Below are 26,656 nucleotides of genomic sequence, written 5' to 3' on the forward strand. Positions count from 1 at the left end.
TCTGAAGCCAACATGGGTTGGATGGCTGCTTACCGATGCCAAAAGCCATTAGTGGGCCTCCCTCCACGAGAGACTCTTTCTTAAATCACTTCAAACTCATTATTATCCTCCAAATAAACAAACTCAATGAGCAGTATTGGTAAAATTGGCCAGGTCATCAAAAATAAGGAAAAATCACTTAAAATCATTTGCCTTGTTTTTAAGGTGTTAATGATACCACTCCCAATGTCCTCAACTCTTTGAACTGTTCTCAGCTAATATCTAATTACTTAAAAAAAAAAAGTACTCATTTGAAAAACAGAGTTATGTAAAGAGAGAAATCTGTCTACATGTTCACTACAAAACAGCTATGAGGGCGGGGGCTGGGCCAGACTGAAGCAAGAGCCAGGAGCTTCTTTAGGGTTTCCTGCTTCGGTGGGAAGATGACCCAGCCACCTGCACCAACCTCTGCTTTTGCAGGTGCGTTAGCAGAGAGCTGAATCAGGAGTGAAACTCTGCAACTTCAACATGGGTCCTTCTGGAATGCTGGCATTCCAGGCAGCAGCTACACTCTATTCCACAGTGCAGGTCCCTAATGATCTGAAACAGATCCTTTTTGGATGCATTTTCTTTTTTGTTACTGTAATACAATGCAGTTTAATCAACTCAGTGAACAACTTTCTGTGCATTGGAAACTAACTTTTTTTAAAAAAAATTTTTATTTATTTTTATTGCAAAGTCAGTATATAGAGAGGAGGAAGGGGAGAGAAGATCTTTCATCCGATGGTTCACTCCCCAAGTGGTCGCAATGGCTGGAGCTGAGCCAATCCGAAGCCAGGAGCCAGGAGTTTCTTCTGGGTCTCCCACGCAGGTGCAGGGTCCCAAGGCTTTTGGGCCGTCCTCCAATGCTTTCCCAGGCCATAAACAGCGAGCTGGGTGGGAAGTGGAGCTGCAAGGGTTAGAACCGGCGACCGTATGGGATCCGGGCGCGTGCAAGGCAAGGACCCTAATCACTATGCTATCGCGCTGGGCCCTGTATTTTCCGTTTTATGCTGTACTGAAATCATGACATTGGGCTGTATCAGACTAGCTAGCATACTGGCCTACAAACTGGAAACTGATCACTACAAAGCCAGTTCTGTTTTTCTTTCCATCTGAGCTTTATCTTACAGCTCGCAACTGACTGGTTGACTTTTCAGCCAATGTGTGTTTTATTTAATTTTGCTGTTACTGATTGATTTGAGAGGCAGACAGACCGAGAGAACAAGGTAGACAAACACTCCCACCCCACTGATTCACTCCCCAACATGCCCTGGACAGTTGCGATGGGAGAAGCGGGTGGCACTGTGGGACTGGAGCCCCATCCGGGCCCTCTACGTGGGCAGCAGAGGCCCAATTGGGTGAAGAACCACTGCTTGCTGCCTGCGGGCTCCGCATCAGCAGCAGAGCTGGCATCAGAACCCGAGGTCAGACATTGAACCCAGGCATTCTGGTTGCCACTGGCAACGTGGCCAGCAGGCTAAATGGCTGCATCTGGAAACGGTGTACTATAAGGCAGCATTGTAGTAAAAGCATATCTGTACTTGAGGTTGATGACGGCACAAAAAGAGATGTAAGCAGGAGCTTGTCCCCATGCCCGGCTCCTCTGTGGAGTGCGGAGTGTGGAAGGGCGGGAGGAGGAGGAGGCGAAGTTCTCTTTGAAGTTTCAAACCAAGAAAGTTTTCAGGATACTCTGTGTCTCAACACAAAATCACTTTTGCTTGCTGCTCCCGGTCCTTGTCTGTTGTCCTCCTCTTCCGTTTGCTTCATGTTCCTCCCAGCATCCAGGATTCAGAGCCAAGCTGCTTCCACACATCGCCCCCTCCCTGCGGCCTCTCAGAACCCAGGGAGAAGGAGGCTGCTCATCCACGCTGGACTGCTCCTGCCGCCCTTGACTCATCCTTCGTACTTACTGCGTTCTTCCTTGGCTTAGTGCAGGCTGACCCGTTTTGTTTTGTTTTGTTTTTTCCTATATGCATGTTGAACGAAGTCATCTCAAAATTCACATACGACCTGAAAGGTTTCTTTGTTTTTCAAGGGGTCGGAGGGTGGGGTGGGGAGAAACAAACCTTTGTGCAGGCATGCCCCCAGGCAGTTTGTTAAAAAATGCATTTCCAGCACAAGACCCAGTTCACTCACCCCGGGGTAGGAATCTGTCTTTTAACAAGATCTGCAAGAATGCACATTGAGGTTTGAAAAGGGCAGCATTGTTCTCAGGCTTGATGTCATTTCAGGGACTTTTACATAGTAGTTGAATTACAAACCATACACAGTCCTTATCTGCTCCCACCCCCACAGACACACTTCCTAAGTCTGTGATCAATTTGGTGCCAACAGAACATTTGTTCTGACTCAAAAGTTTTTTTTTTTAAAAAAGTAATAGCAGAGAGAGGAGAAAGAGACGGAAAGATTGAGGGAAGGGAGAAAGGAAGAAAAAAAAAAGCAGAGCAAAAGCTTGGAGAAACACATGGAGCCTCTTGCGGTGGAAGGTGCGTATGCGCCATGGGGAAGGGCAGGCACGTTGCGAGTGGCGGAGCAGAGGGAAAGCCATTTCCAGGGAACATGTGGCCTGGGAAGTCCTGGACTGAAACTGGCGAAGGAATCTGGGTGTTACACCGGAGGAGAGAGAGGAAAAACAAAGGGGGCAAAGGCACAAAGGGATTTAAAAAACTTGGAAAATACACACATGATGAAAAAAATGTCAATTTCAGTTTTTCACTAAAATGCACTTATCTTTTTTAAAAAATCAGATGTATCATTCATTATTATTATTATTATTTTGGAAAGTCAGATTTACAAAGAGAAGGAGAGACAGAGGAAGATCTTCCATCTGCTGGTTAAACTCCCCAAGTGACCACAATGGCAAGATCAGGCAGGAGTCAGGAGCTTCTTCCAGGTCTCCTGCACGGGTGCAGGGTCCCAAGGCTTAGGGGCTGTGGCGCCCTTATGGGACTTTAGCCACTAGGCTACCTTGCCGGGCTAGCTTCAGTCTGTTTGATGCGCTGCTGCTCAAACGGCCCTGACTGTCTCTGGCACCTGCTGTCAAGGTCAGCCTCCCACAGAGGTATGTGTTCTGGATTTCTTTGGGGGAGGAAATTGTTAGGAAATAAATATAAAAGGAAAAGGTGAAAAGGGTGTGTCTTGTGGTTATGCTAAGCAGTTTCATAAATCTGTCGTTCATTTCAAAGGAAAATCCTACTTCCCCAAGATGGTTTCTTGGCTGACAAAGACCTAAGAAAACCCTCATTTACACATCCACTGGAGAAGAGAACCGCATTGCCACGGTCAGGAATGCGTTCCGACACAATACTGTTGCCAAAGTCCCCAATTGAAGCTTAGGGAAATCACTTAAGAGGAAACGGCAGGGGAGACTCGGGCCCTGGGGAGGCATGGGAAATGGAGCAAGCTGCCCTAACGATCTTGTGCTTCTTCTGGACCCCTCCTCCTCCCCTCCCAGTGGCCTCGTGAGGCCTCACGGCCCGGTGGTCAAAGGCACGCAGCCCCCGCCCAGCCCGGCGCTTTCTGCAGGCGCGCGGGGGTTTAGGTAGGGGCGAGGCTCAGGGCACATGATGCGCTCCCCCTCGAGCGCGCCCAGCACATGACCTGGACCGGCCAGGCGGGGTCCTGGCAGACGGGAACCGCGTCCCCCAGCACGGCCCATGGCCTCACCGCGCCTGGGGACTTTCTGCTGCCCCACGCGGGACGCGGCCACGCAGCTCGTGCTGAGCTTCCAGCCGCGGGCCTTCCACGCGCTGTGCCTGGGCAGTGGCGCGCTCCGCCTGGCCCTCGGTCTCCTGCAGTGGCTGCCCAGGCGCCGGTCTGTCGGTCCTGTGGCCCATTCGACCTCCCCGTCGGCCTCTGTCAGCATCCTGCGCGCTGTGACAGCCTGCGATGTGCTTGGTTGCTTGGGTAAGGGCGACTGGGGCGGCTCGGTCGGTCGGTCGGTGCCAGCGCGAGCCCGCACGGCCTGCACGTTGAGACGTGACCGGTGTCTGGGTGAGGCTGTGCGGGCCAGCGTGGCCAGGTTAAGGCGCGCAGCTGTGGATTGGGACCTGCTCGCTGTCTAGACTGCACCCGGCAGGTGCGGGGCGTCTGCCCGCGACAGGCGGAAGGGCTACGGAGCTCTGCTAATCGTGACGGTTGGTAAAAGCGTGTTAGGGATCTTAGGGCTCTCAAAACCCACTGCAGTGTGCTTATTAGTGGTTACAAGGGAAACTTCGCACAGTCCAGTTAAGCAAAACCTGCAGCGCGGAAGGGATTCTCCATAACCGGTCCGCCATGAGACCGTGAACACCCTCAGAGTGCATGTGTGTTCTGTTCTGCGCCATATAGTCTCTGTTGGCGTATATTTTCTAATCTGCGACCACTTCCCAGTCCAGACTTTCCAGAGCTGGTTTTTCACCAAAGGTGTTCATCCTGCAGTGTTCATGGCCATGACACGTAAGAATGGACTTAAATTTTCTTTCGTTTTCTTTTTTTTTTTTTTTTTACAGATTTATTTTCATGACAAAGTCAGATATACAGAGAGGAGGAGAGGCAGAGAGGAAGATTTTCCATTCGATGATTCACTCCCCAAGTGAGCGCAATGGCTGGTGCTGTGCCGATCCAAAGCCAGGAGCCAGGAACTTGTTACCGGTATCCCACACGCATGCAGGGTCCCAAGGCTTTGGGCTGTCCTCGACTGCTTACCCAGGCCACAAGCAGGGAGCTGGATGGGAAGTGGAACTGCCGGGATTAGAACCGGCGCCTGTATGGGATCCGGGCGCGTGCAAGGCGAGGACTTTAGCCACTAAGCCATGGCGTTGGACCCTACATTTTCAATATGTTTTACAACTCTAAAGAATTATTGCTGGTGTTTGGATGCTACCGCAAATGTCCATGTGTTCCTGAATTGACCTTTCTGGGAACGTGAGTTCATTTGCCCCTCATCTGGGGCTGCCTTGGTCTTATAAGGAAGAGCAGAATATTTGGTAGAGAAAGGAGAATGCTTCGAGACAAAGAAGTGTCCACCGTGTGGCCCTCTGCAGAGCCAGCTTGCCAAGCTTTGATCCAGACTCTAACTCTGGATCTGGCCATTTTGACATTTTCCGTTGTACAATTTCCAGTGTATGTCACATGCAGATATGGGCACTTTGCCCTTCTAAGTGAGTGTAACGGATGCCCCCATGTCCCTCACCAACTTCAGCTAAGCCCGCTCCTCACTGGATGCTCATGTTCAGAGTGACAAAAACATCACCGGACACGATTGACGTCCCACGGTTTCCTCTGATCTCCAGTCACTTTCTCAGACGTCAAGAATGAATATGACATGGAAGTAGTATCTCCTCCCTGTTACGGATAAAATCATTTTTGGATCTGGGTAGTTCAATCAGACATGGTTTTTCTTCCTGACTCCACTACATCACTGTGGAAAACCACCTTGATGGTTTCTGTTACCTGAGTAACTGGAACTAAAGATGGGCTCGACCACATTTTCAGGGTTAGTAAAAACACTTGTATATGCTTCGGTCTGTGGAAGGGGAAGAGGTGATACTGTGGGCTGTATCCCACACCGGGAGAAGGTTGGCTGATGCATGGACTGTTTTTTAAAAAAATTCTTTTAGATTGATAATCTTTGCACAGTTGATTACGACACATAGGGTTAAGGGCTACAGGAAAGTGTATCCAGGGTAAGGGGAGAGACAGAGGGGAAAGCCTCACCTAACCTCCCACCCATCCCAGGTTCCCGGCGTGGGGCATGCTCCGAGGGCACTGCTCGTGCAGTTTTGAGAATTCATCAGTTCTGAATTGCTGCCAGTCTCGCCGTTCCAAGCACGATGAAATCTTTTCAGAATCCACTGGCTGACATAGTCTCATCATGGTTGGGGTGCTGAGATCAGCAGTTCAGTTGGAGGGATCCCTCAAAAGAAACTTCATCTGAGGTGATCCCAGACCTGATTCTTGTGTGTGCTTGCCAGCACAGGGTCCAACACAGTCCGTCGCCCCGATCAGCTTATGCACATGCTGGTGGTTGCATTTGCTAGGTCGTTTCTGTTTCCAGCCCTGTCTTGCACACGAACCAATGAGTGTTGCAATCAAGCCTGGTTCTGCCCAGCACACACTTGGCCCTCATGCAAAGCAGTGAGAGCTGCAGCTTAGTCGGGGTGATTCCCAATAACCTCCACCAGGCCTGCCTCCTACCCTGATTCCTGTGTTCGCCAGTATGTACAGCAGACTAGTCCAGGATAACTGGATTCTTAACTGCAAAGTAAGAAAGGAATGCCCACCCCAAAGGATTTTCATTGAACTCAAAGCAGTGCTGTATGCCAGCCACCATAAAGCTCTAAAGGGGAAACCAAAATGAGCAGGATCTTGGTAGGGGGGAGACAATGCTTGAAGCTTTTTAGTGTCCACAAGTCTCCTCTCAGAGGTTATTGCATGGTGTATGTGTTTGTTTAGCAGTGTATGACAGGTGCATGTGTGTTTAATAGCGTGCTGCATAATGTGTTAGCAGCACGTATGTAGGTATGTATGTTTAGGTGTTACACAGTGCAAATATGTGTTTAGTGATGTTTTATGTAGTGTGTTTTGTGTGTGTATACCTGTCACACAGTGCCTGTGTGTTTAGTAGTGTGTTGCATCACAAGTGTGACCTTCGTGTCTTAAATAGAGTCTATTTAGCAGTGTACTACGCAGTGTTTTTAGCAGCCTGTTATATAGTGGATATATGTTAGCCGTGTGTGACATAGCGGGTACGCATTTAGCAGTATGTTACCTTAGTATAGGTTTGAGCAGTGTAGATATTTGGGTCTAAAAGCAAGGGAAATACAAAAAAAGAAAAAAGAAATCAAAAAGCAAATGATCGGAGGGCGATTTGTAAAAGTCTTAAATTTAGCTTTTGAAATGAAAGGCAACCGTCTGTTGAAACTTCAGAATTGGACTTGAAAATATTTTTGAGAGGGAAAGAGGGAGAGAGAGGAAGAAAGGGAGACGGAGATCCCGTACATTGGCTGACTCGGCCAAATGCCTACCAGAGCTGGAGTCAAGGCCAGGAGGCGGGAGCTCCTTCCGGGACTCTCATGTGGGTGGTGACGTCACGGACTCTCAGGGTCTCAAGCACTCCATGTGGAATGTGGGCAGCTTAGCTGACGATCGGCTAGCTTAACCCCTTGTCCACAACCCCTCGTCCCCCCGCCCCATTCTGCTTGTAAAACTTCTTTGTGTTTGTGGTGGGTAATAAACACAGACATTACAAGTCCAGCTGAGAGGAACAGGTGTTTAGCATTCCGATCTCTCTCTGCCTCTAAATATAAAAACAAACAAACAAACAAACAAATAAATAAATATACATATATATATATATATATTACCCAGGTCAGAAATGCAGGTTCCTATTTGTATGGTCTGTTCGTGATGTCAAGTAAGTAAGCAAAAGTTAGGGTTGAGAGGGTAGCTACTTAAGTTTGGTGTAAGTTACGACCCAAATGGCTGGGGTTGCTGGTGCATCTGCCCTGTGTGTATTTGTCCACGTGTCCGCCTGTTTTGACAGAAGAAACCAGTGTCATGTCTGAGTTAACAACCTCTGATTCCCGCTCAGGTATTATAATTCGGGCCACCGTGTGGTTGGGATTCCCGGCTTTCGTTGAAAACATCTCCGTGGAGAATGGGACAAGCGTCTGGCCCTCTGCTTTCTGTGTGGGCAGCGCGGTAAGTACATCCTCTTCCGCTGCCCTTTCCTCCCTCCTGTTGCTCCTGCTGCACCTGTGCCCTCAAGACAGCAGCAACAGTTACCAGCTTCTGTTGGAAAAACAGCCTCTCAGGTCCCGCCCCTGCCGTGACTAGCATCACAGGCCATAGCTTTATCTGCTTTACCGTAATGCCAATCCCAAGATCAAGGATTTATAAGTAGACATATACTTATTAGATACATTACATGCTCAGTTCATTGGAAACAGGATTAAAAAGATAAGCTTTGGTGCAAAAACATTGGACAGGTTTACTTTTAAATTTTTATTTGAAAGGCAGAGTGACAGAAAAAGAAAACCTTTTTGGAGTCCTCTTGCATCTTGCACAAATATATGTATAGACACACACATGTGTTACGCTCTGCCGTTGCACTGATGATCAGCTGTAGTGAGTCAATTAAAAAAAAGTTATTTATTTGAAAGGCAGAGTTAATAAAGGGCAAGAGAAAAGAAGAGAGAGACAGCGAGAGAATCTTGCATTTGCTGTTTTACTCCCCACATGGCTGTAACAGCCAGGGCTGCACTAAGCTTACGCCAGGAGCTCCATCCAGGTTTCCCACATGGATGCAGGGACCCAAGCACTCGGATCATCCTTTGCTACTTTTCCAGGTTCATTTGCAGCAAGCTGAATTGGGAGTGGAGCAGCCTAGACTCAAAGCAGCACCATATGAAATGCAGCATTCCAGGTGGTGGCTTAATTTGCTATGCCACAGCACCGGCCCTAAATCCCTTCTTCTCTGGGCTTCTGTCACTCGCTTTCCTCCAACACCCCACTAGAGCATCTGTCCCAACTCACTTTTGTGAGGCACCTCATGCTGCTTCTCACACCTGGAAATCCCTTCCTGCCCCTTCTCTGTTGCTGGTTTTCCTGAAAAGAGGTCTTGCAGGAGTGGGCACTCTGCATTGCAGCCAGGCTTCTGGCTGGGTAGCCAAAGCCCACATTTCAGTGCCCGTGTTCAGTTCCCAACTTGAGCTCCCAACACCAGCTTCCTGATAATGCAGTCTCCAGGAGGTACTGCGGACAGCTCCAGGGACTGGGCACCTGCCACCCATACTGGGAATCCTGAATGGAGTTCCTGACTCTTGGCTGTTGTAGGTAACTGGGGAGGAATCCAGTGATCAGAGCTCCCTTTCCGTGGGATTTCCTTTTCTGTCTTTCTGCCTTTTGAAGAAATGATTTAAACAAAAAAAAAAAAAAAACATAAAAGATCAAAGAAGTAAATTTAAAAAGCCTGAAAGAGTTGCTGCAGAGCCTCTTAGGTCAGTTCCAACAACATGCCATAGAACTCCGTCTGCTGTACTTTAGCCAAAGGAGCTTTAGAGGACAAACCCACACAGTCTTGCGTGGGTCCCACAGCCTGTACCCACGTGTCTCCCCGGGGCTTTTGTGGGTGGCTTCCTGAGGTTAGGGGATCTATCCTCTCATTGCACGGACGGAAGTGTCTTTGGTCTTTCTTGTGGAAACGTTGATGCTGGCTCTTCCCCATTACAGGTGTGGATCCAGCTGCTGTACAGTGCCTGCTTCTGGTGGCTCTTCTGCTATGCGGTGGATGCCTATCTGGTGATACGGAGATCGGCAGGACTGAGGTATTTGCGGAGGAAGTTTCTTCCCTTGTCCTCTTACACAGGGCAAGCATGGACATGCAGCTAAGCATTTACGAGCTGCCGGCTGGACCTGCCACCTGGAAACCTGTGGCGGGTCATCTGATTTCAAGAGGCCAAGGGGGAGATTCAATGGTGTCTTCAGAAGATGGGTGCAAATTGTGAATTATGGGAAAACGACATGTGGGTTGTTTTTAATAAAGATTTATTGATTGATTTGAAAGGCAGCATTAGAAAGAGGGAGACAGAGAGATCTTCCATCTGCTGCTTTCCTGCCCAGCTGGACAAGATGGCCAGAGGTGGATTGGTTAGAAGCCAGGAACCAGGAGCTTCTCCTGGATCTCCCACGTGGATGCATAGTGCCAAGCACTTGAGCCATCCTCTGCTGCTTTCCCTGCCCGTAAGCATGCAACTGGATCAAAAGTAGAGCAGCCCGGACATGAACTCATGCCCATATGGGTTTCTGGGAGTGCAAGCTGTGACTTAAGCCACTGTGTCATAATGCTGACCCCTACCTGTGGATTTTGGAATTTGTTTGTACCAAACTAACTTTATTTTTCCCATAAATGATCTTTGAAAGGGGGAGGAGAGATTGATTGATTTCATGTACTAGTTTACTCCCAAAATGTTCACAAGAGCTGAGGATGAACCAAGACTGAAGCCAGGAGCCAGGAATTCAGTTCAGGTCTCCCATTCGGGTAGCAGCATTCCAGTTTCCTGAGCCATTGTCAGTGCCCTCCAGGGCCTGGATTGGCAGAAATCTGCAGTCAGGAGCTTCAGTCAGAAATGAAAGGTAGGCACCTTGATGTGGGGGTGTCTGAACTGTCGTGCTTGAGTGGCTGGTACTCAAGTACTTGAACTCTGGCCTCCAGAGTGTGCAGCGATGGGAAAAAGAATCAGCAGCAGAACCAGGCCAGGAATGGAGGCTCTCACACTGGCTGCTGGGTGTCGCTAAACCTCTGCACCAGATGCCCACATCCCGACTGATCTTTTAACAACATTCTCCCACAAACGTTTTCAAGTTCTCGTGTATTGAGTTGTTGACACTCTGGGACATAAGTCATTGAATAATCCGAATTTTGGAAGTAAACACATACAAACACAAATTGGCATAAACATAAACCATTTTTGATTTTTACATCAAAATACAGGCAGGCCTGCTTGTCTCCCTTTAGGCTTGTCCCTCTCACTGTCTGACGTTAGGTGCCACGCTCTCATACATGAGTTTGGAGCCCAGATACGCTGCGTTGTGAGCATTCTCCTGGGAAGACCATGAAAGCCAAAGCCAGCACAAGCCAACCAGCCACATGCTGTATACGTTTATGGAAAAATGGAATCTAAAAGTCAATTTAGTGTTGTAGGACATGTATTTTTTTCTGTTGGTGTATTATTTTTCTTAACTTTATTTTACTTCTTTTTAATATTAATATTACTATAATTTTATGATACAGTTCCATAGGCCCTGGGATTTCCCTTATCTCTTTCCCAAGTCCCCTTCCCCCACCACCGAGTTCCCCTATATTATAACTATAGTGTAGTTCTTCATAAACAGTCATATGTCCATCATTGCGGGCATGGACAATGGCAGAGTCCAGCATCCTATTGTCAAGATATAGTAAACAGTTTTATTGGGAGTCCATCTTTGAGCTGGAAGTAGAGATGTATATTGCATTGTATCCTCACATCTGGATATGTTAGTCTGTGTTACACAGTTACTATACATTCCCTTGAATGAAGAGAAAACAAAATCAACAACAGGAGGAAAAATAGAAATTTACAATGCCATGAAATTAAATAACATGCTACTGGATATGATAGTGTCCATGACACAGTTACTGTACATCCTTTTAAATGAAAAGCCACACAACAAAATGAACAACAGGAAGAAAAAAAGAAATTACAAACACCATGAAGTTAAATAACATGCTACTGAATGACTAATGTGTTGCTGGAGAAATGAAAATCAAGAACCTTCTTGAAGAAAATGATGCTACAGTATGGTCTATGAGTCAGTGAAGATTTCATCAGAAGAAAGTGTTTTAAAGGCATGAAACTAAATTTAAAAAATCAAAATCTATGAGATATAGTTTCCATTGATCTTTCTTGGCGAGATGCGTCTCCTGTAGGAACAAATAGATGGGTTTTTTTTTAAGATTTATTTTTATTATTTTTTCATTGGAAAGGCGGATATACAGAGAGGAGAGACAGAGAGGAAGATCTTCCGTCCGATGATTCACTCCCCAAGTGAGCGCAACGGCCCGATGCTATGCCGGTCCGAAGCCAGGAGCCTCTTCCGGGTCTCCCACGCGGGTGCAGGGTCCCAAAGCTTTTGGGCCGTCCTCGACTGCTTTCCCGGGCCAAAGGCAGGGAGCTGGAAGGGAAGTGGGGCTGCTAGGATTAGAACCGGCGCCCATATGGGATCCCGAGCGTGCAAGGCGAGGACCTTAACCACTTGCGCCACCGCGCCGGGCCCGGTGGGTTTTGTTTTTTACTCTAGTCTACTAATCTGTGACGTTTGACTGATGAGTTTAAGCCATTTACATTCAGGGTTGATATGAATGAGTGGTAATTTGGTCCTGTCATTTTAACAATGGGTTGGTTGTTCATTGATTTAGTCTTCTGTTATTTTTATTTATTTTTTTTATTAATTGCATTGCATTATGTGACACAGTGTTATAGGCACTGGGATTCCCCTCACCCCTCATCTTCTGTTATTTTACTGGGATGTTCTTCCTGTTTGCCTTTGGTTTTGGTGGGCGCTATTCCTCTTCTCTGTCAAGAGAACATCTTTAAGTATCCTTTGTAAGGCAGGTTTGGAAGAGGCATATTATTTTAGCTTTTCTTTGCTATGGAAGAAGTTTGTTTCATTTTCAAAGAAAAAAGAAAGTTTTGCTGGGTATGTTATCCTAGGCCATCAATTTTTTGCTTTTAAATTCTGGAATATGTCGCTCCATTCTCTTCTTGCCTGTAGAGTTTCCTGTGAGAGGTCTCCTGTGAGTTTAATTCTCATTCCTTTATATGTCAGTGGATTTTTTTTTCACGTGCACATTGAAGGATCTTTTCCTTATGTTCGATTGAAGAGAACTTGATGATCATGTGTCTTGGTGAAGATCGCTTTTGTTCAAGCCTGTTGGGAGTTCTGTGCCCCTCCTGGATCTTGTTTCCCAATTCTTTCCCCAGATTAGGGAAATTTTCCCTTATTATTTCATCGAATGCACTTTTATCTCAGTTTTTCTTTCTGCATCTTCTGGGACTCCCATAACTCTTATATTTGGCCTCTTAATAGTGTCTTTCAATTCTTGAATACTTTTTTTTGGCCTGATCCAGCTCTACTTGTATCTTTTTGTTTGTTTCCCTCTGGTGACAGAAACATCTTCCAATTCTGAGATTCTTTCTTCTGCTTCCTTTATTCTATTTTAGAGACTCTCCATTGTACTTTTAATTTGCTCCACTGTATTCTTCATTTCTAATGTATCAGCTTCTATTTGATTCATTTCCTGTGTAACATATTCCTTAAATTCCTTGAATTCCTGCTTTATATGCTTCTGGTTGTTGATAAGAAACATTATAACAAATGTTTTGTGTTCTGTATCCCCCATTTTGTCGATGTCTCCCTAGTTAACTCTGAGGTTGGCATAGGCCTTTGCTCCTTTGCAGAAGAGTCTTCAGTAACATTCATTGTGCCTCTGTCTCTTCTTTTGCCCTTGGTCATTGCACTTCTGGTTAGCAGAATCTTCTCCTTGGGGCAGTTTTCTAAGTTGTGTCATCCAGAGGTCTACAGTTGGATTTTACTTATTGCAGTTGATACACGGTTCTTTGTTTGTGGTGACTTGTGCCACTCCCTCCAGCAAGTTTCAGGTCTGGATTCTCATGTCAGATTTCTATCATGGTCTCTGCAGCCCCAGCTCCTGGCTCACCACTCTCCATCTCCTGTGATACTGTGCTGAGGCTGCACTGTTGTCTGTACATCCTTCCTCCCATTTCCGGTTCAAGCAGTGCCCAGGATTAGGGAGACATCAGGTGTCCTATATAGCTACGTTTGTGGATGGTGCTGTCTTGCCAGAACCTGTTAGCTGTTAAGTCTGAGGGCTACACAGACCTGTTTTGACCTGTAGGATGCCAAAGTTGATATTATTTTCCCTGTGGAACCAGTGCAATATACTGAGCTCAGTGAATGCGCTCCCAGCTCAACGCATGCGCAGCTCACTTGTCCTGCTATCCTAATGTTTTTCCACACTGTAGAACCTAGTGCCTGGCGTGCCTCTGCTAGCGTTCTGGATCTGCTGGCCGCCAGGTCTGAGGGCTGCTTGTACCTGTCTTGGGTAGAACCTGTAGAATTCCACATTGTTGCAGTTCACAGAGCCAGAAATGAGTTCACTCCCAGCTCAGGGCACCTGCAGTACTGCCCCTTAGCCTTTTCATCCTTATACAAAATGGAGCCCGATACAGCTCTAGAGGGCAGACTGGGCTGTGAAATCCACACTGTTCCTGCACTGCCCATCTGGGACCTCCTCTGTCTCTGCTCCTGATCAAATCAAACAAACCAGCAGGTCGGGCAGTTCTTTGGGTTCACCTCCTGAGCTCCCGGTAGACGTCCCTTCCCACCTTGTTGCTGGTGGAGTTCCAGCTGCAGGTGGAGTTCAGATCGCTGCTTGCTGAATGATACTGGGGTATCAGTCACTGCAACACCACACCGTTGTGTCCGCTGCTTTCCTGTGTCTGTCAGTCTCCAGGTGCCCCTCTGCTGTTGTTCTGTCCTCTCCCATTTCCGGGAACGTGCCCTCTCTGCTTCGCACTGGATAATGTTTCTATGTCTGTTGAAACATGTCCTTACCTATGTCACCATCTTGAGTCTATTCTATTCTACACTTCTTTGGTGGGGCTTCCTGGTAATGCACCTGGGAGAGCAGCAAACATTGCCCTTGTGCTTGGTCCCATGCTCCCACGTGGGAGACCTGTTTGAAGCTCCTGTTCTGTATCAGCCCTAACTGTTGTGGCTGTTTGGTTCGTGAATCAGTAGGTGGAAGCTGTCTCTGACTCCCTCATCTTCCCCTCTTCTTTCACTTTCCCCTTCTTCCTCTTCTCCTCTTTCCACTTCTCTCTGGGACTCTGCCTTTAAAATAATACTTTTAAAATAAAGATTTATATAAAGAGCAGGAGAGACAGAGAGATATCCACTGATTCACTCTCCAAAAGACCACAACTGCCAGAGCTGCGCTACTGCAAAGCTAGGAGTCAGGAACATCTTCTGGGTCTCCCACATGGGTTCAAGGGCTCAAGGAATTGAGTCATTTTCTGCTGCTTTCTCAGGCCATGAGCAGGGAGCTAAATCAGAAGTGGAACAGCCAGGACTCAAAACTGGCAACCCTATAGAATGCTGGCACCACAGGGTGAGGCTAACCTACTATGCCACAGTGTTGGAGACCTGGAAGCCTTGAAGCCTTAAGGATGGGCAGATGTCAGTGCAAAAGAGAATGAAAAAGAGATTGCCCAAGAATTCTGACGGCAGAGTGTGAGGAGCAGGGTTAATTCTGCTGGTAGAACAAGTGGTAGCCGGGTTCCAGAAGGGCATCTTTCCTGGCTTGGACTGGGCGTTCACAGTTCTTGCATACAGAGATAAGTTCAGTGATGAATGGGGACAGCAGAAAAACCAGATGCAACTAAACATTGTCCCTTCCCCTCCTTTTCTGCCGACTCTCCTCGCCTTCCACCATTTTTTTATTTGCTCCCTGAAAGGCAGAGAGAGAGAGAGACAAGAGGCCGTGTATATGTGATTCCATTTGCATGAGGTGCCCAGCATGAACCAAATCCATAAAAGCAGTGTGGGTCGGTGGATTGCAGAGACTGGGAGTGGGCAGTGGCTTTGGGTTTAGGGTGAAGGCAGTGGTGATGGACTTGTGTGCAGACACATTGATCCTGAGTGAGTTTCACATCAACTCAGAAAGAGCCATGATAACACCAAGCTCTGCTCTAAGCTGAGGTTGTTCTGTGCCCTTTCTCTCCTAGCACCATTCTGCTCTACCACCTCATGGCGTGGGGCCTGGCTGCCTTGCTGTGCGTGGAAGGAGCGCTGATGCTGTACTATCCATCTGTGTCCAGGTAAGCCAGGCCTCCCAGTAGCCTCAGGTGACCCAGCTTCCTCAGCTCCCCAGCCACAGTGCCTGACACCAAGAGCCTAAAACTCCCTCTGGGTTTCCCACAGACTTGGGCCACCAGCCACTGCTTTCCCATGTTATTACGGAGTTGGATTGAAGTGGAGCGGCCAGGACTCGAACTGGTGCTCATGATGGGATGCTGATGTCCCAGGCAGTGGCTTTACCCACTGTACCACAACATCGCTCCTCCCACATGTGTGCTGTCTGGTAGTAGATGAATGGCAGCCTGATAGGGTGTGTGGCTGGAGGTCAGGTCATGATCTTGAGGCCATGTGCCGCTGCACTTGCCATGATGCTTTGCATATCTGAATCATCTTCCCTGATTTGGCCTCGCTCATTTGCATGCCTGAACATACAAGTAAAATCTCAGATTTTAGTATTTCTCCCTCCGTGCAGCTTCTTTCAATTTGATTCTTCCAAAGCCACTGCTTGAAGAGCAGATGAGTTCAACCTGCCAAGCCTTTCCCCTACCCCTGACCCACCCCTGCTCATCTACGCCAAGTACAGAAAGAGAGACATGTTTGTGAAATTTCCCAGGCCTTCTATCAAATGCACAATCCCATCTCTGTCGGCTTGCAGTCCCATCAGGAAGGTGAACTTGAACACACAGATTTCAAAATGTGTTGCCCCCAAATAAACTTCTGTGTGACTTCCATGCTACGTGATCTCCTTTAAAGCCGCTCTCGTATCCGAAGCTCTCCCTGGACACTGGCAAACAGAGACAGTCTTGATTTTGGGGCTGTGTAGATCAGGAACCAGTGTACCACAATCTCCTGGACAAATCTGCTCTTCCACAATTCATTCAACAATTCATTAGAAAACAGCCACATCCCATCTGTTGATGGACCATCCATCTGCGGCTGCAGTCACGCTACAGTGTCAAAGTGGAGTGGTTAGCTCAGAGAAGGTGATGGAGCCACGGAAGTGCTCCGTGGCTTTCAGAAGGTCACCACCTTTAACCGTCCTTCCTCGTCTCTTCACGCCCCTCTGCCCGTCACCCCCCGCCTTGACCCCAGGCCCCTGGCATCCTTCCAACTCCCAGACTTGTCTCTTGTGTCGTTTACTCTCTGTGTTTGCATCGGAACTGCTTCTCTTCTCTGCTTTTTTTTTTTTCCTTCTTGCAATCTCAGAGGACCGTACTGTAGCATCCCGGCTGAAGATGAAGGCGCCAAAAACAAAAACAACAAGTGATGGGATCATCCATCCCAGGGCCAGTGGAGGTGGGGGTTGCATTTTTCCTTACCGATTCTTTGCTGTTTTTCTTCTTCTGGTCAGACTGCACCATGACCATTAGGAGCACTTCTGTTGTAGTGTTTTTTTTTTTTTTTTTTAAAGATTTATTTATTTTTGGGCCCAGCAGTGTGGCCTAACCCTAACCCAAAGCTTTGGGACCCTGCACCCGTGTGGGATACCCGGAAGAAGTTCCTGGTTCCTGGCTTTGGATCGGCACAGTACCGGCCGTTGTGCTCACTTGGGGAGTGAATCATTGGCCGATGCTATGCCGATCCGAAGCCAGGATCCAGGAACTTCTTCTAGGTCTCCCACATGCGGGTGCAGGGTCCCAAAGCTTTGGGCCGTCCTGGACTGCTTTCCCAGGCCACAAGCAGGGAGCTGGATGGGAAGTGGAGCTGCCGGGATTAGAACCGGCGCCTATGGGGGCGGGGGGGTGGATCCTGGCGCGTTCAAGGTGAGGACCTTAGCCGCTAGGCCACAGTGGCCACAGGGACCTCCCTCGCATCTGCTTTTCTCCCTTCTCCTCTCGTGGTTTCTGAGCTGGTCTCCCTCCCCTGCCTTCAATGCGCATGTCCTCCACGCCGTGTTTTTTTCTCCCACTTCATGCAGTTCCTTCCCTGCTAATGTGTGTTCGGCTCTCCCTCATGCGCCACGGTGATACGTGGCTCCTTTGATCCACCAAGAGAAATCCTTTTAAGTTGCTCAAGGAGAGGGACCCGATCTTCTTGTCTCTGGCCAACGCCATGGGACAGGCACTCAGAACCACGTGGGTTACTCAAGTATCTTTGCCTGTGTTTTATTTCTTTTTCCTAGAAGGGACCCAGTAGGGGGAAATCAAATCTCTCGAAACTTCTTCTCCTTTGCTAGGTTTGCTCAGTAGGGACTCTAGGAGACAAGAGCCTGATTCATTTCCCTTATTTGCTTGCGAGTTATTGCTCGAGGCCGATGTGAGAAATAAGTCGTATTTGTTTCGTGCAGTCGGAGGTGGATTGGTGGATTGAGGCAGGTTTGAGTTGAGCTTTTCTGCAAGAGGAAGGACTTTGTTTTCTTCCTCCAGATGTGAGCGGGGTCTGGAGCACACCATCCCCCACTACCTCACCACGTACTTGCCGCTGCTGCTCGTCCTCGTGGCGAACCCCGTTCTTTTCGGGAAGACGGTGAGTGCAGGTGAGTAACCGGAAAGCGCTCCTCGTACGTGGCCACGGGGACGCAGCCCCCGGCCTCAGGCTCAGGAAGGACACATGCCATTTTTCTGGAATTATCCAATGTAACTCATCTCCTTCACCTTCCTCCAGAGGCAGATTTATTTATTTATTTTAAAAGATCTGGGCCCCGGGCGGTGTGGCCTAGTGGCTAAAGTCCTCGCCTTGAACGCCCCCCGGGTCCCATACAGGTGCCGGTTCTAATCCCGGTAGCTCTACTTCCCATCCAGCTCCCTGCTTGTGGCCTGGGAAAGCAGTCAAGGAAGGCCCAGAGCTTTGGGACCCTGCACCCGTGTGGGATACTCTGGAGAAGTTCCTGGATCCTGGCTTCGGATCGGCATAGCATCGGCCGTTGTGCTCACTTGGGGAGTGAATCATGGGACGGAAGATCTTCCTCTCTGTCTCTCCTCCTCTCTGTATATCTGACTTTGTAATAAAAATAAATAAATCTTTAAAAAAAAACCACATGTAAAACATCCAATCATAGCACTGTTTATACAAGTGTGCATGCTGATGAGGATCGTATAAAAAAAAGATTTATTTATTTTTATTGGACGGCAGAGAGGAGGAGAGACAGAGAGGAAGATCTTCCATCCGATGGTTCACTCCCCAAGTGACTGCAATGGCTGGAGCTGAGCCAATCTGAAGCCAGGAGCCAGGAGCTTCTTCTGGGTCTCCCACCTGGGTCTCCCACATGCGGGTGCAGGGTCCCAGGGCTTTGAGCCATCCTCAACTGCTTTCCCAGGTCACAAGGAAGGAGCTGGAAGGGAAGTGGAGCAGCCGAGATATGAATTGGTGCCCATATGGGATCCTGGGGAATGCAAGGCAAGGACTTTACCCAGTAGGCTACTGCACTGGGCCCCAGAGACAACTAAACCTTTAAAAAATACAATTCCTAGGACCAACTTTGGCCTTGTGGGTGAGATGCTTGTTAGGAATATCAACTTCCTGCTAAGGCGGCAGAGGGGCCTGAAGGAGCTCGGGTTCTGCCACTCAGATGGGGTATCTGGATTGAATCCTTGGTTTTCTGGCATCAGTGCCTGCTGCAGCATTTGAGGAAGGAACTGTCTGCCTTGCGAATGAATGAATGAAGGGTAATGCACATTGGCTTCCTTCTCAGATGTGTTGTCAATGCAGGCCGTAAACATTGTGTGTGTGTGTGTGTGTGTCCTCTTTCTTTACAGTGGCCTCTTTGCTAAAAGGAAGACAAGGTGTTTATACGGAGACCGAGAGACGGATGGGAGCCATGATCAAGATACGGTTTTTCAAAATCATGCTAGTTTTCGTCGTTTGGTAATTTTTCTTTTTTCTTTCTTTCTTTTTTTTTGTTTTTGTTTTTCCCTAGTGAGATGGGACGAGCCAACAACTTCTGTTTTCCTCTTGCAAGCATGAGCCACAAGTTCCAATTTTAAGTACGAGTTGTGATTGCTTTTTAATCTCTCCCCCCATTTTTAGTTGAAAGGCAGAGAGAGAGAGAGAGACAGGAAGATCTTCTATCTGCTAGCTTCCTCCCCAAATATCTGCAAGAGGCAGGATTGGGCAGGGCTGAAGCTGGCACCTGGCTACCAACTCTACCCCAGTCTCCCCTTTGAGGGTGGGAGACCCGCTTCCTCGAGCCTTTGTCTGTTTCCCACCAGGAAACCTGTTAGCAGGAAGCTGGATGAGAAGCAGAGCAGCCTGGATGTGTGAAGCTTGCCATAGGATGTGAGCACCCGAGTGGTACTTGGCTGCACCAAGTACCAGCAGCCATCCATGCTTTTCCAGTCTGGCATTTTGCTTCACTCTTTTTTCTTAAAGCAAATTTTATTTAGTTGAAAGGCAGAGAAGGAGATGCACAGAGAGAGAGAGAGAGAGAGAGAGAGAGAGAGAGAGAGACGTTCCACGCCTTCTGTGTGAAGATGCAGCTGAGGGAGGAGAGCGGACAAGCAGAGCGATCCACCTCTATTCACATGCCTTACCTCTGGTCTCTTGCGCCCCAAAATTTCAGGCAGATGCTTTAAAAATAATCCTGTAACCGAGGCAGAAAATATTGAAATCAGAACAGCCCGCGGTGTGGCCAATGTATACTTGGCAGGACAGGGGAAGCGTCTGGGGGGGTTATTAATTCATCTGATCTAGCAGGGTTGTTTGGGGCACCCTCCTGGGAGAGACATAGATGGTCTCCCACTAGCAATATGCTCAGTTTGCCATTGCAGACCCCACTGACTGACCAAATTCATGTTCTCTTCACCCCTGCATCATTTTCTTTCCAACAGTTGGCTGTCTAATATCATCAACGAAAGCCTTTTATTCTATCTTGAAATGCAACCTGAGTTGGATGAAGGCTCCTTCAGTCGCATCAGAAACGCAGCCAAAACCACATGGTTTATGATGGTGGGTCCATCTAGATTTAAAACTTTTGTTTTTTGAGAAAACGAGGAGAAAAACCCATTTAGAAGTACCACGTATTGCTATTTAAGCATGGAATGAGTTGAACAGGCCTCTGGGCCATCTCCCTCTGGCCTTGGCGTACCAGCTAGGGAGTTTAAGTCACAGTTGGGAGTAATTTGAATAGAAAATGGATACAACTCTGCTATGTCAATTGGGAACAGAGTGGCAGTGCCAGGGGGAGGAGTGGCAAGGCAGAAGCGTGCCTCTTGTGTGGTTCATGCCTCGTCCCTGCTACCTTCTCCCTTCCTCCTTCTTTCCTTCTTTCTGTCCCCTCTTTCTCCCTCTCCCCCTTGTCTGCTCTGCCTCCCTCCTTTCCACTCTCTTGAGCCCCTCTCTTTTGAGGCTCCTTTTGAAGGAATAGTGTCTACCGTGGCCTTCCTTTGTTTTGACCCAAAGCAGCTAACCAATCTCTTCCAGGAGACCCTCTGATTGCCCTGTGTCTTTGCAGGGGATGCTGAACCCAGTGCAAGGCTTTCTCTTGTCCCTGGCCTTCTACGGCTGGACAGGCTGCAGCCTGGGTTTTCGGTCTGCGAGGAAGGAGATTCAATGGGAGTCCATCACAGCCTCTGTGGCCGAGGGTGCCTACCCATCTGCGGTGGGCTCCCGTGTGCCCTGTGCAAATCCTGCCTCCGGGAAGGTGGTGTGTGTGGGCGGATACACTTCGGATGAGGCCCTGAGCATGCTGTCTGCAGGTAAGACCCCCTGGCCAGGCTACGTCTCCTGCAGAGCCGCAGAGCACTCTGGGAAGCCCTTGCTGGAGCAGCCCATGTTGTCCGTGGTGAGCTTAGGGCTGAAAACAGATAGTGATGACAGCTAGCGTGGATTCCCGTACTTCACCAATAGGGAATACTCGTGGATCACATGCATGGTGTGAGCAGAACACTGGAGCCAATGAGCCCAAATTCCCTGCAGAAAATCAGCTTTGCAGTTTTGGGGATCTTGGTTACTTTGTCACTCCATCAGAGAAACACCTGCTGGTCTCCTATATTACAGCTGGTGGGAGAGTTGCAGGAGACAACACAGCCCAGGGACTTGGACAGGCAGGCCAGATCCAGCTTAATACTTGCAGATGCAGTCAGGATCAGGTGCTATGTGGTTTTCAGGGCCCATGCTGCATGTCTGCTGCTTAAGGATTCAGGTTCTGGGTTTTCAAAGGATCCGTGAAAGGCAGTTGCAGGTGACATGTCAGACACATTGAAATCTGGTATTCATGTGGACCGAGAGACTCCCAAGAAACCCCTTTGGACTTGTCAGGCTCATTAGAAGGGCAGGAGGTGGGAGGATGGCCCCTAGGGACCATGAAGTTACAGGCATCATAAAGCTCTTGTGTATAAACATCCCACTCTGTAGAGCCACAGGAAGGGATGAGAGGATCAAGAAACCTTCAAAGTCACAAGATCCAAGGCATACCACAAAGCATGAGGTCATGCTGGTGGGTATTCTGCCCAGAGCTTGGTCACAAGGCACCATGTGACTCCTTGGCCAAGATTTTTCTTAGCAAAGAACCACAGAACTCGCCCTGAAGTTCTCCTGGGTATGCCCTCCTGCACAGCGAGACTCAAATCTTTTAGCAATATCCCAAGCCTCTCCAGAAGAACAATGACTTACTATGGAGCAAGCGTTTTAGGAATCTTCCAAGCAGGTGCCTGGTCTCCATGCCAAGAGATTTCTTCTGTTGTCCATTAGTCCTGGAGCGACTGCAGGTGGACTGGGTGTGGCATGGCTGCCTTTAGGAGTTTCAGGCCTTCTCCAAGGCAACTGAGAGGCAAATCCTTTATTCATTGACCCTTTATTTTCATGGCACGCAGAGAGAATAAAGGACCGATTATAGAATACTCCACCCAGTTAGTTACTGACGTGTAGGAGTGAATTGTGAGAAAACCCGGAGTAGCACGTGATGTGTGAACATCCGTGTTGCCAGAGTTACTTTTATGATGGCAATAGTGTTGATCTTGACCCTACCGAAGCTTTTCCACATTTCCCCCCCTTTATTTGAAATATCTCCCTTTTGTAAGTCATTCAACATTCTGGAAAGAGGACGAGGAAAGGGGGGGTAATTGTTTAAGCAAACAAACCAGCAAGCTGAAGGAAGATAATGGTCAAGCAAAAGGCAGGAGGAATTCATCCCACATAAACTTAAAACTCCTTCATGCTTGAGCTTTCCTGGATGCGAAATAAAAAAGACATCTCCACGTGCAGCAAATGTGGGTATAGACACGCTGATATTTGTCACTCTCATTACGGCCGAAGTTGAAGTTTTTCTTTTAAAATAATTTGAAAGGGAGAGAGAAGAGAGCGGGAGAGCATCCGCTCGCAGCCATTGCTTTTGCCTTCCAAATGCCCACAGGAACCGGGGTTAGCCCAGGCTGACGCTAGTGGCTAAGGTTCTCAATCTGGGTCTCCCCATGGGTGGCAGAGACCCAACTACCTGAGCCATTACCTGTGATTTGCTCCTGAAAATTCCAGAAACTTCTGGAAAATCTCCAGAAAAGCACCGAATCATATATAGGATACTTCAGTAAGAACAAGGATTCTAAGCAAGTCAGGGATTACTAAGCACCTGCTCGCAAATCAGCTTTGACCAGAACAGGAACTCAGTCTGGCAAAAAAAAATCATACCAGGCATGATCAGGGATCCTTCAGAAAAGCTCATGAAGGAATAGAATTTAAAAAGAAGTTGTTGTCAGTGCAGAATATCTTTTGAAATTCATGCAGTGACTTCCAAATTCTCAGTTTCATGAAGTTTTTGCAGACCCTTTATATTCATACATCACCTGCCCAAGATGACTGGGTAGGGTTGATTTCTTTTGGGATGAGGTACTAACATGCAGAAAGCATGGGTTCCCATGGCAGCATTCTCTGAGGCTTAGGCGGAACCTCTTCGGACAGATCCCATACTGATTTTTTTCTTGTTCCTCTCCAGGTTCCGATGGCAGCACTCTTGAAATCCATACTACCAGTGGGTCTCGCCATGAAAATGAGGCTGACTCGACTCTACTGATGTCATAGAGAGACTGGCAAAAGGTTGCAGAAAATGTCCAGACCCTGGGTTCCTTAGGTTATCCATTTCCTTAGACTGTGATTTTTTGGGTTTGTTTGAGAATCATGTTCTTGCGCTATCCCTGTGCTGCCAAGGACTCATGTCATCAAAACTGCTTCCCAAGGACCCTTTTTAGGAGAGGATCAATGGTCCATGAGCTTGTGCTGGGAAACAAGATGGAACCTTCCAGGTCACTCAGGCACTTCTCCAGATTCTTATTACTACTGGGAGCTTTTCTGATGTTCTAGTTGCAGACACGATACAAGTCCCCAGGGAAAAGTTCAAATAAATGGGTTGTGACTGAACGTAGCCCACCACGGATTCTCTACAAACCGCACACGCATCTAGCAGGTGCTACTGGATTGAGGTATCAAGGATACCAAACAGCAGCAAGGCAGGGAACCATCAGGATGAACCGGGTGTCACAGGGACACCCGTCTGTGTGCCTTACGATGGAGCTGCCAGTCTGTGCTGTGAACCGCGCCTCTGTCCCCACACTTGGCCTGCTTCCCCACCCCTGACTGCCTCCGACCGGGTGAGGGAGGTGTCGTTGCACTGAGGGCACACTTTCTCCCCCTTTTCTCGCTGCTGTCTCTGAGTGAGTGAAGGGTTTAATGAGAACCCTGGCTTTTTCCCTGCCCCTAGCTGACTCTGACTGGATGAGGGTGGCAGAGACCAATCTAAGCCTAGAACCCTAGAACCCGCCACCTGTCCTTGATGAGTCTGAATGGCTGTTGAAGGGGGACTGAACTTGAGAAAGTCAGCCGAGCCAAAGGTACACAAGTAGCCGAAGCCCTTGGGAAGAGGAGGTTTCTGAATCCATCCTGAAGCCACTCAAACTGACTCCTGGGTGATTTTGAGTGACTCCATCGATTTCATCACCTTCCCTTCCATTAGAAGGATCCTTAGGAACGGCCCGCCCAATTCCAACCTTTCTATCCAGAGGGTGGATAACAGGGACAGGTTTATAGGACAGGCCACAGGGTCAGAAATTTACCGAGTGTTCCAGATACGCATGGAATCGTCAGAGGACATTTCTCAGCAGCGTTAAAAGCTACGCTGTAGACATATGGTTCCAGGTGTGTTTGATGGCTGTGTGGACACAGGTGCCTTGTTCAATGTCCCACAGTCGGAGGGTGGGCTCGGATGCAGCACGCAGAAGACAGGAGAGAAATTGATTATGTGTGCATTCTGAAATGTTTAAAGGTGTTGATTGACTTTTGGAAAACCAGAGAGGGAGGGACAGAGAGAGAGAGAGAGAGAGAGAGAGAGAGAGAGAGAGAGAGAATTGATTGACTGATGGATTTTATCCATTAGTTTATTTCCCAATGGCCATCATGGGTCTGGGCCGGTTGGAACGCAGGGTCCAGCAACTCCGTCCACCCTTCCCTAGGGGTGATAGGGCTTCAAGCACTTGGGCACCTGCCTTAGCAGGTGCATCAGCAGGAAGCTATATTGGAAGTGTAGCGGCAGGGTTTAAACCAGTGTTCTGAGAAGCCAGTATCACAGGCAATTGCTCAACTCTGCACCAAAATACATTTTTTTTTAAAGATTTATTTTTATTGGAAAGGCGGATATACAGAGAGGAGGAGAGATCGAGAGGAAGATCTTCCATCCAATGATTCACTCCCTACGTGACCACAATGGCCAGAGCTGAGCTGATCTGAAGCCAGGAACCAGGTCTCTCACGCAGGTGCAGGGTCCCAAGGCTTTGGGCCGTCCTCAACTGCTTTCCCAGGCCACAAGCAGGGAGCTGGATGGGAAGGGGGGCCGCCGGGATAAGAACCAGCGTCCCTATGGGATCCCCAGTGCGCTCAAGGCGAGGACTTATATAAGCCCTATGCTATCGCGCCAGGCCCAGTACCAGTATCTTGAGGTGGGCTGCTAACTCACCTGCAGTGATCAAGGTAATATACAGGACCTGGACTGGATCCTCACCTTGCTAACAGGGCGTTGGAGTTGGGTGCCTGCTGGCAGGTCCCGTGGGACCTCACTTGAGCATGGGACAGCTCACGGCCTAAGAGCACATTCTTATCACGTAGGACTGGATCTGTGTCATTCGTGTCGCAAGCACCTGTGACCTGGCTGGCCGAGGATGCTCACGAGGCAGGTGCAAGTCGTCAGGTGACTGCCCTGGGCGGTGGGGCAAACCTACGGGGATTAGACCGGCAGGTCCCTAGGAAGATGGGGACTCCCGGCAGGACCCACGGCTCCACGGGAAAGCTCACCGAAGGAGAGCTCATCGGGGCTCGTTAACAAGAGAGGAGAGGATTGAAGAAGGACCGGCACTCATTAAAAAAACAATCACTGGAAGGAACAGGGAAGACGAGACTCCCCGTGAACACCTTGGCTTATCTACAATGAAACAGCCCCGCTTTTATTTTTTATATAGGTTTTTTGTTGTTGTTGTTTTGGTTTTTTAATTTTATCTTTATTGCAAAGTCAGATATAGAGAGAGGAGGAGAGATAGAGAGGAAGTGGAGCTGCCGGGATAATAAGAACGGGCGACCATATGGGATCCTGGCTCATTCAAGGCGAGGACCTTAGCCACGAGGCCACGCCGCCAGGCCCAACAGCCCGTCTTTTCAACACTGACTTTACCTTCAGTGTGATGTCATCAGAGCAGGATGCCAGCTCTGATGGATGCTGTTGGATGCCACTGACTTCATTCTGTGAGTGTGAAGACTGTTAAACCTGCAACTGTTGGGCCCGGCGCCATAGCGTGGTGGTTAAAGTCCTCGCCTTGCACGTGCCAGGATCCCATATGGTCGCCGGTTCTTATCCCGGCAGACCTGTTTCCCATCCAGCTCTCTGCTTGTGGCCTGGGAAAGCAGACGAGGACGGCCCAAAGCCTTGGGACCCTGCACCCGCGTGGGAGACCCGGAAGAAGCTCCTGGCTCCTGGCTTTGGATTGGCTCAGCTCCAGCCATTGCGGCCGCTTGGGGAGTGAACCATCAGATGGAAGATCTTCCTCTGTGTCTCTGTTCCTCTCTGTATATCTGCCTTTCCAATAAAAATAAGTAAATCTTTATGAAAAAATAAAAAATAGAAAAAAATTAAAAAACAAAAAACCTGCAACTGTTACTGAAGGACTATACTACAGTGGTAATATGGCGGAAATGGTAGGAGGGCTAAATGGGAAAGAAGGGAGGGGAAGGAGAAGGGAGAACCTCTATACCTACAAAACTGAATCATGGGAAATAAAAATAACAATTAAAAAATAATAAGATAAAAGAAAATCTGGTCTAGGCG

At 48.4% G+C, this 26,656-nt stretch overlaps 1 protein-coding gene across 1 annotated transcript; it reads left to right on the forward strand.

The window, feature by feature from the left end:
* The first annotated feature begins 3,638 nt into the window (after nt 1-3,638).
* Nucleotides 3,639-23,373, forward strand: GPR143 (G protein-coupled receptor 143). The gene is made up of 9 exons (XM_040973687.1): nt 3,639-3,927; nt 7,595-7,704; nt 9,235-9,329; nt 15,351-15,443; nt 17,790-17,899; nt 19,119-19,227; nt 20,190-20,307; nt 20,813-21,056; nt 23,288-23,373. The coding sequence occupies exons 1-9, from the start codon at nt 3,678-3,680 to the stop codon at nt 23,371-23,373; spliced, it is 1,215 nt and encodes a 404-aa protein (XP_040829621.1). The 5' UTR covers nt 3,639-3,677.
* Nucleotides 23,374-26,656: the final 3,283 nt, after the last annotated feature.

Source organism: Ochotona curzoniae, unplaced genomic scaffold (assembly GCF_017591425.1).
Source record: "Ochotona curzoniae isolate NIBS_2020 unplaced genomic scaffold, NIBS_Ocur_1.0 contig_2321, whole genome shotgun sequence".
Classification (NCBI taxonomy): Eukaryota; Metazoa; Chordata; class Mammalia; order Lagomorpha; family Ochotonidae; genus Ochotona; species Ochotona curzoniae.

Coding starts and splice junctions, on each gene's coding strand:
- GPR143 (XM_040973687.1), top strand. CDS start 3,678: ATGGCCTCACCGCGCCTGGGGACTTTCTGCTGCCCCACGCGGGACGCG. Junction 3,928..7,594: donor CGATGTGCTTGGTTGCTTGG/GTAAGGGCGACT, acceptor ATTCCCGCTCAG/GTATTATAATTCGGGCCACC. Junction 19,228..20,189: donor ATGCTAGTTTTCGTCGTTTG/GTAATTTTTCTT, acceptor TCTTTCCAACAG/TTGGCTGTCTAATATCATCA.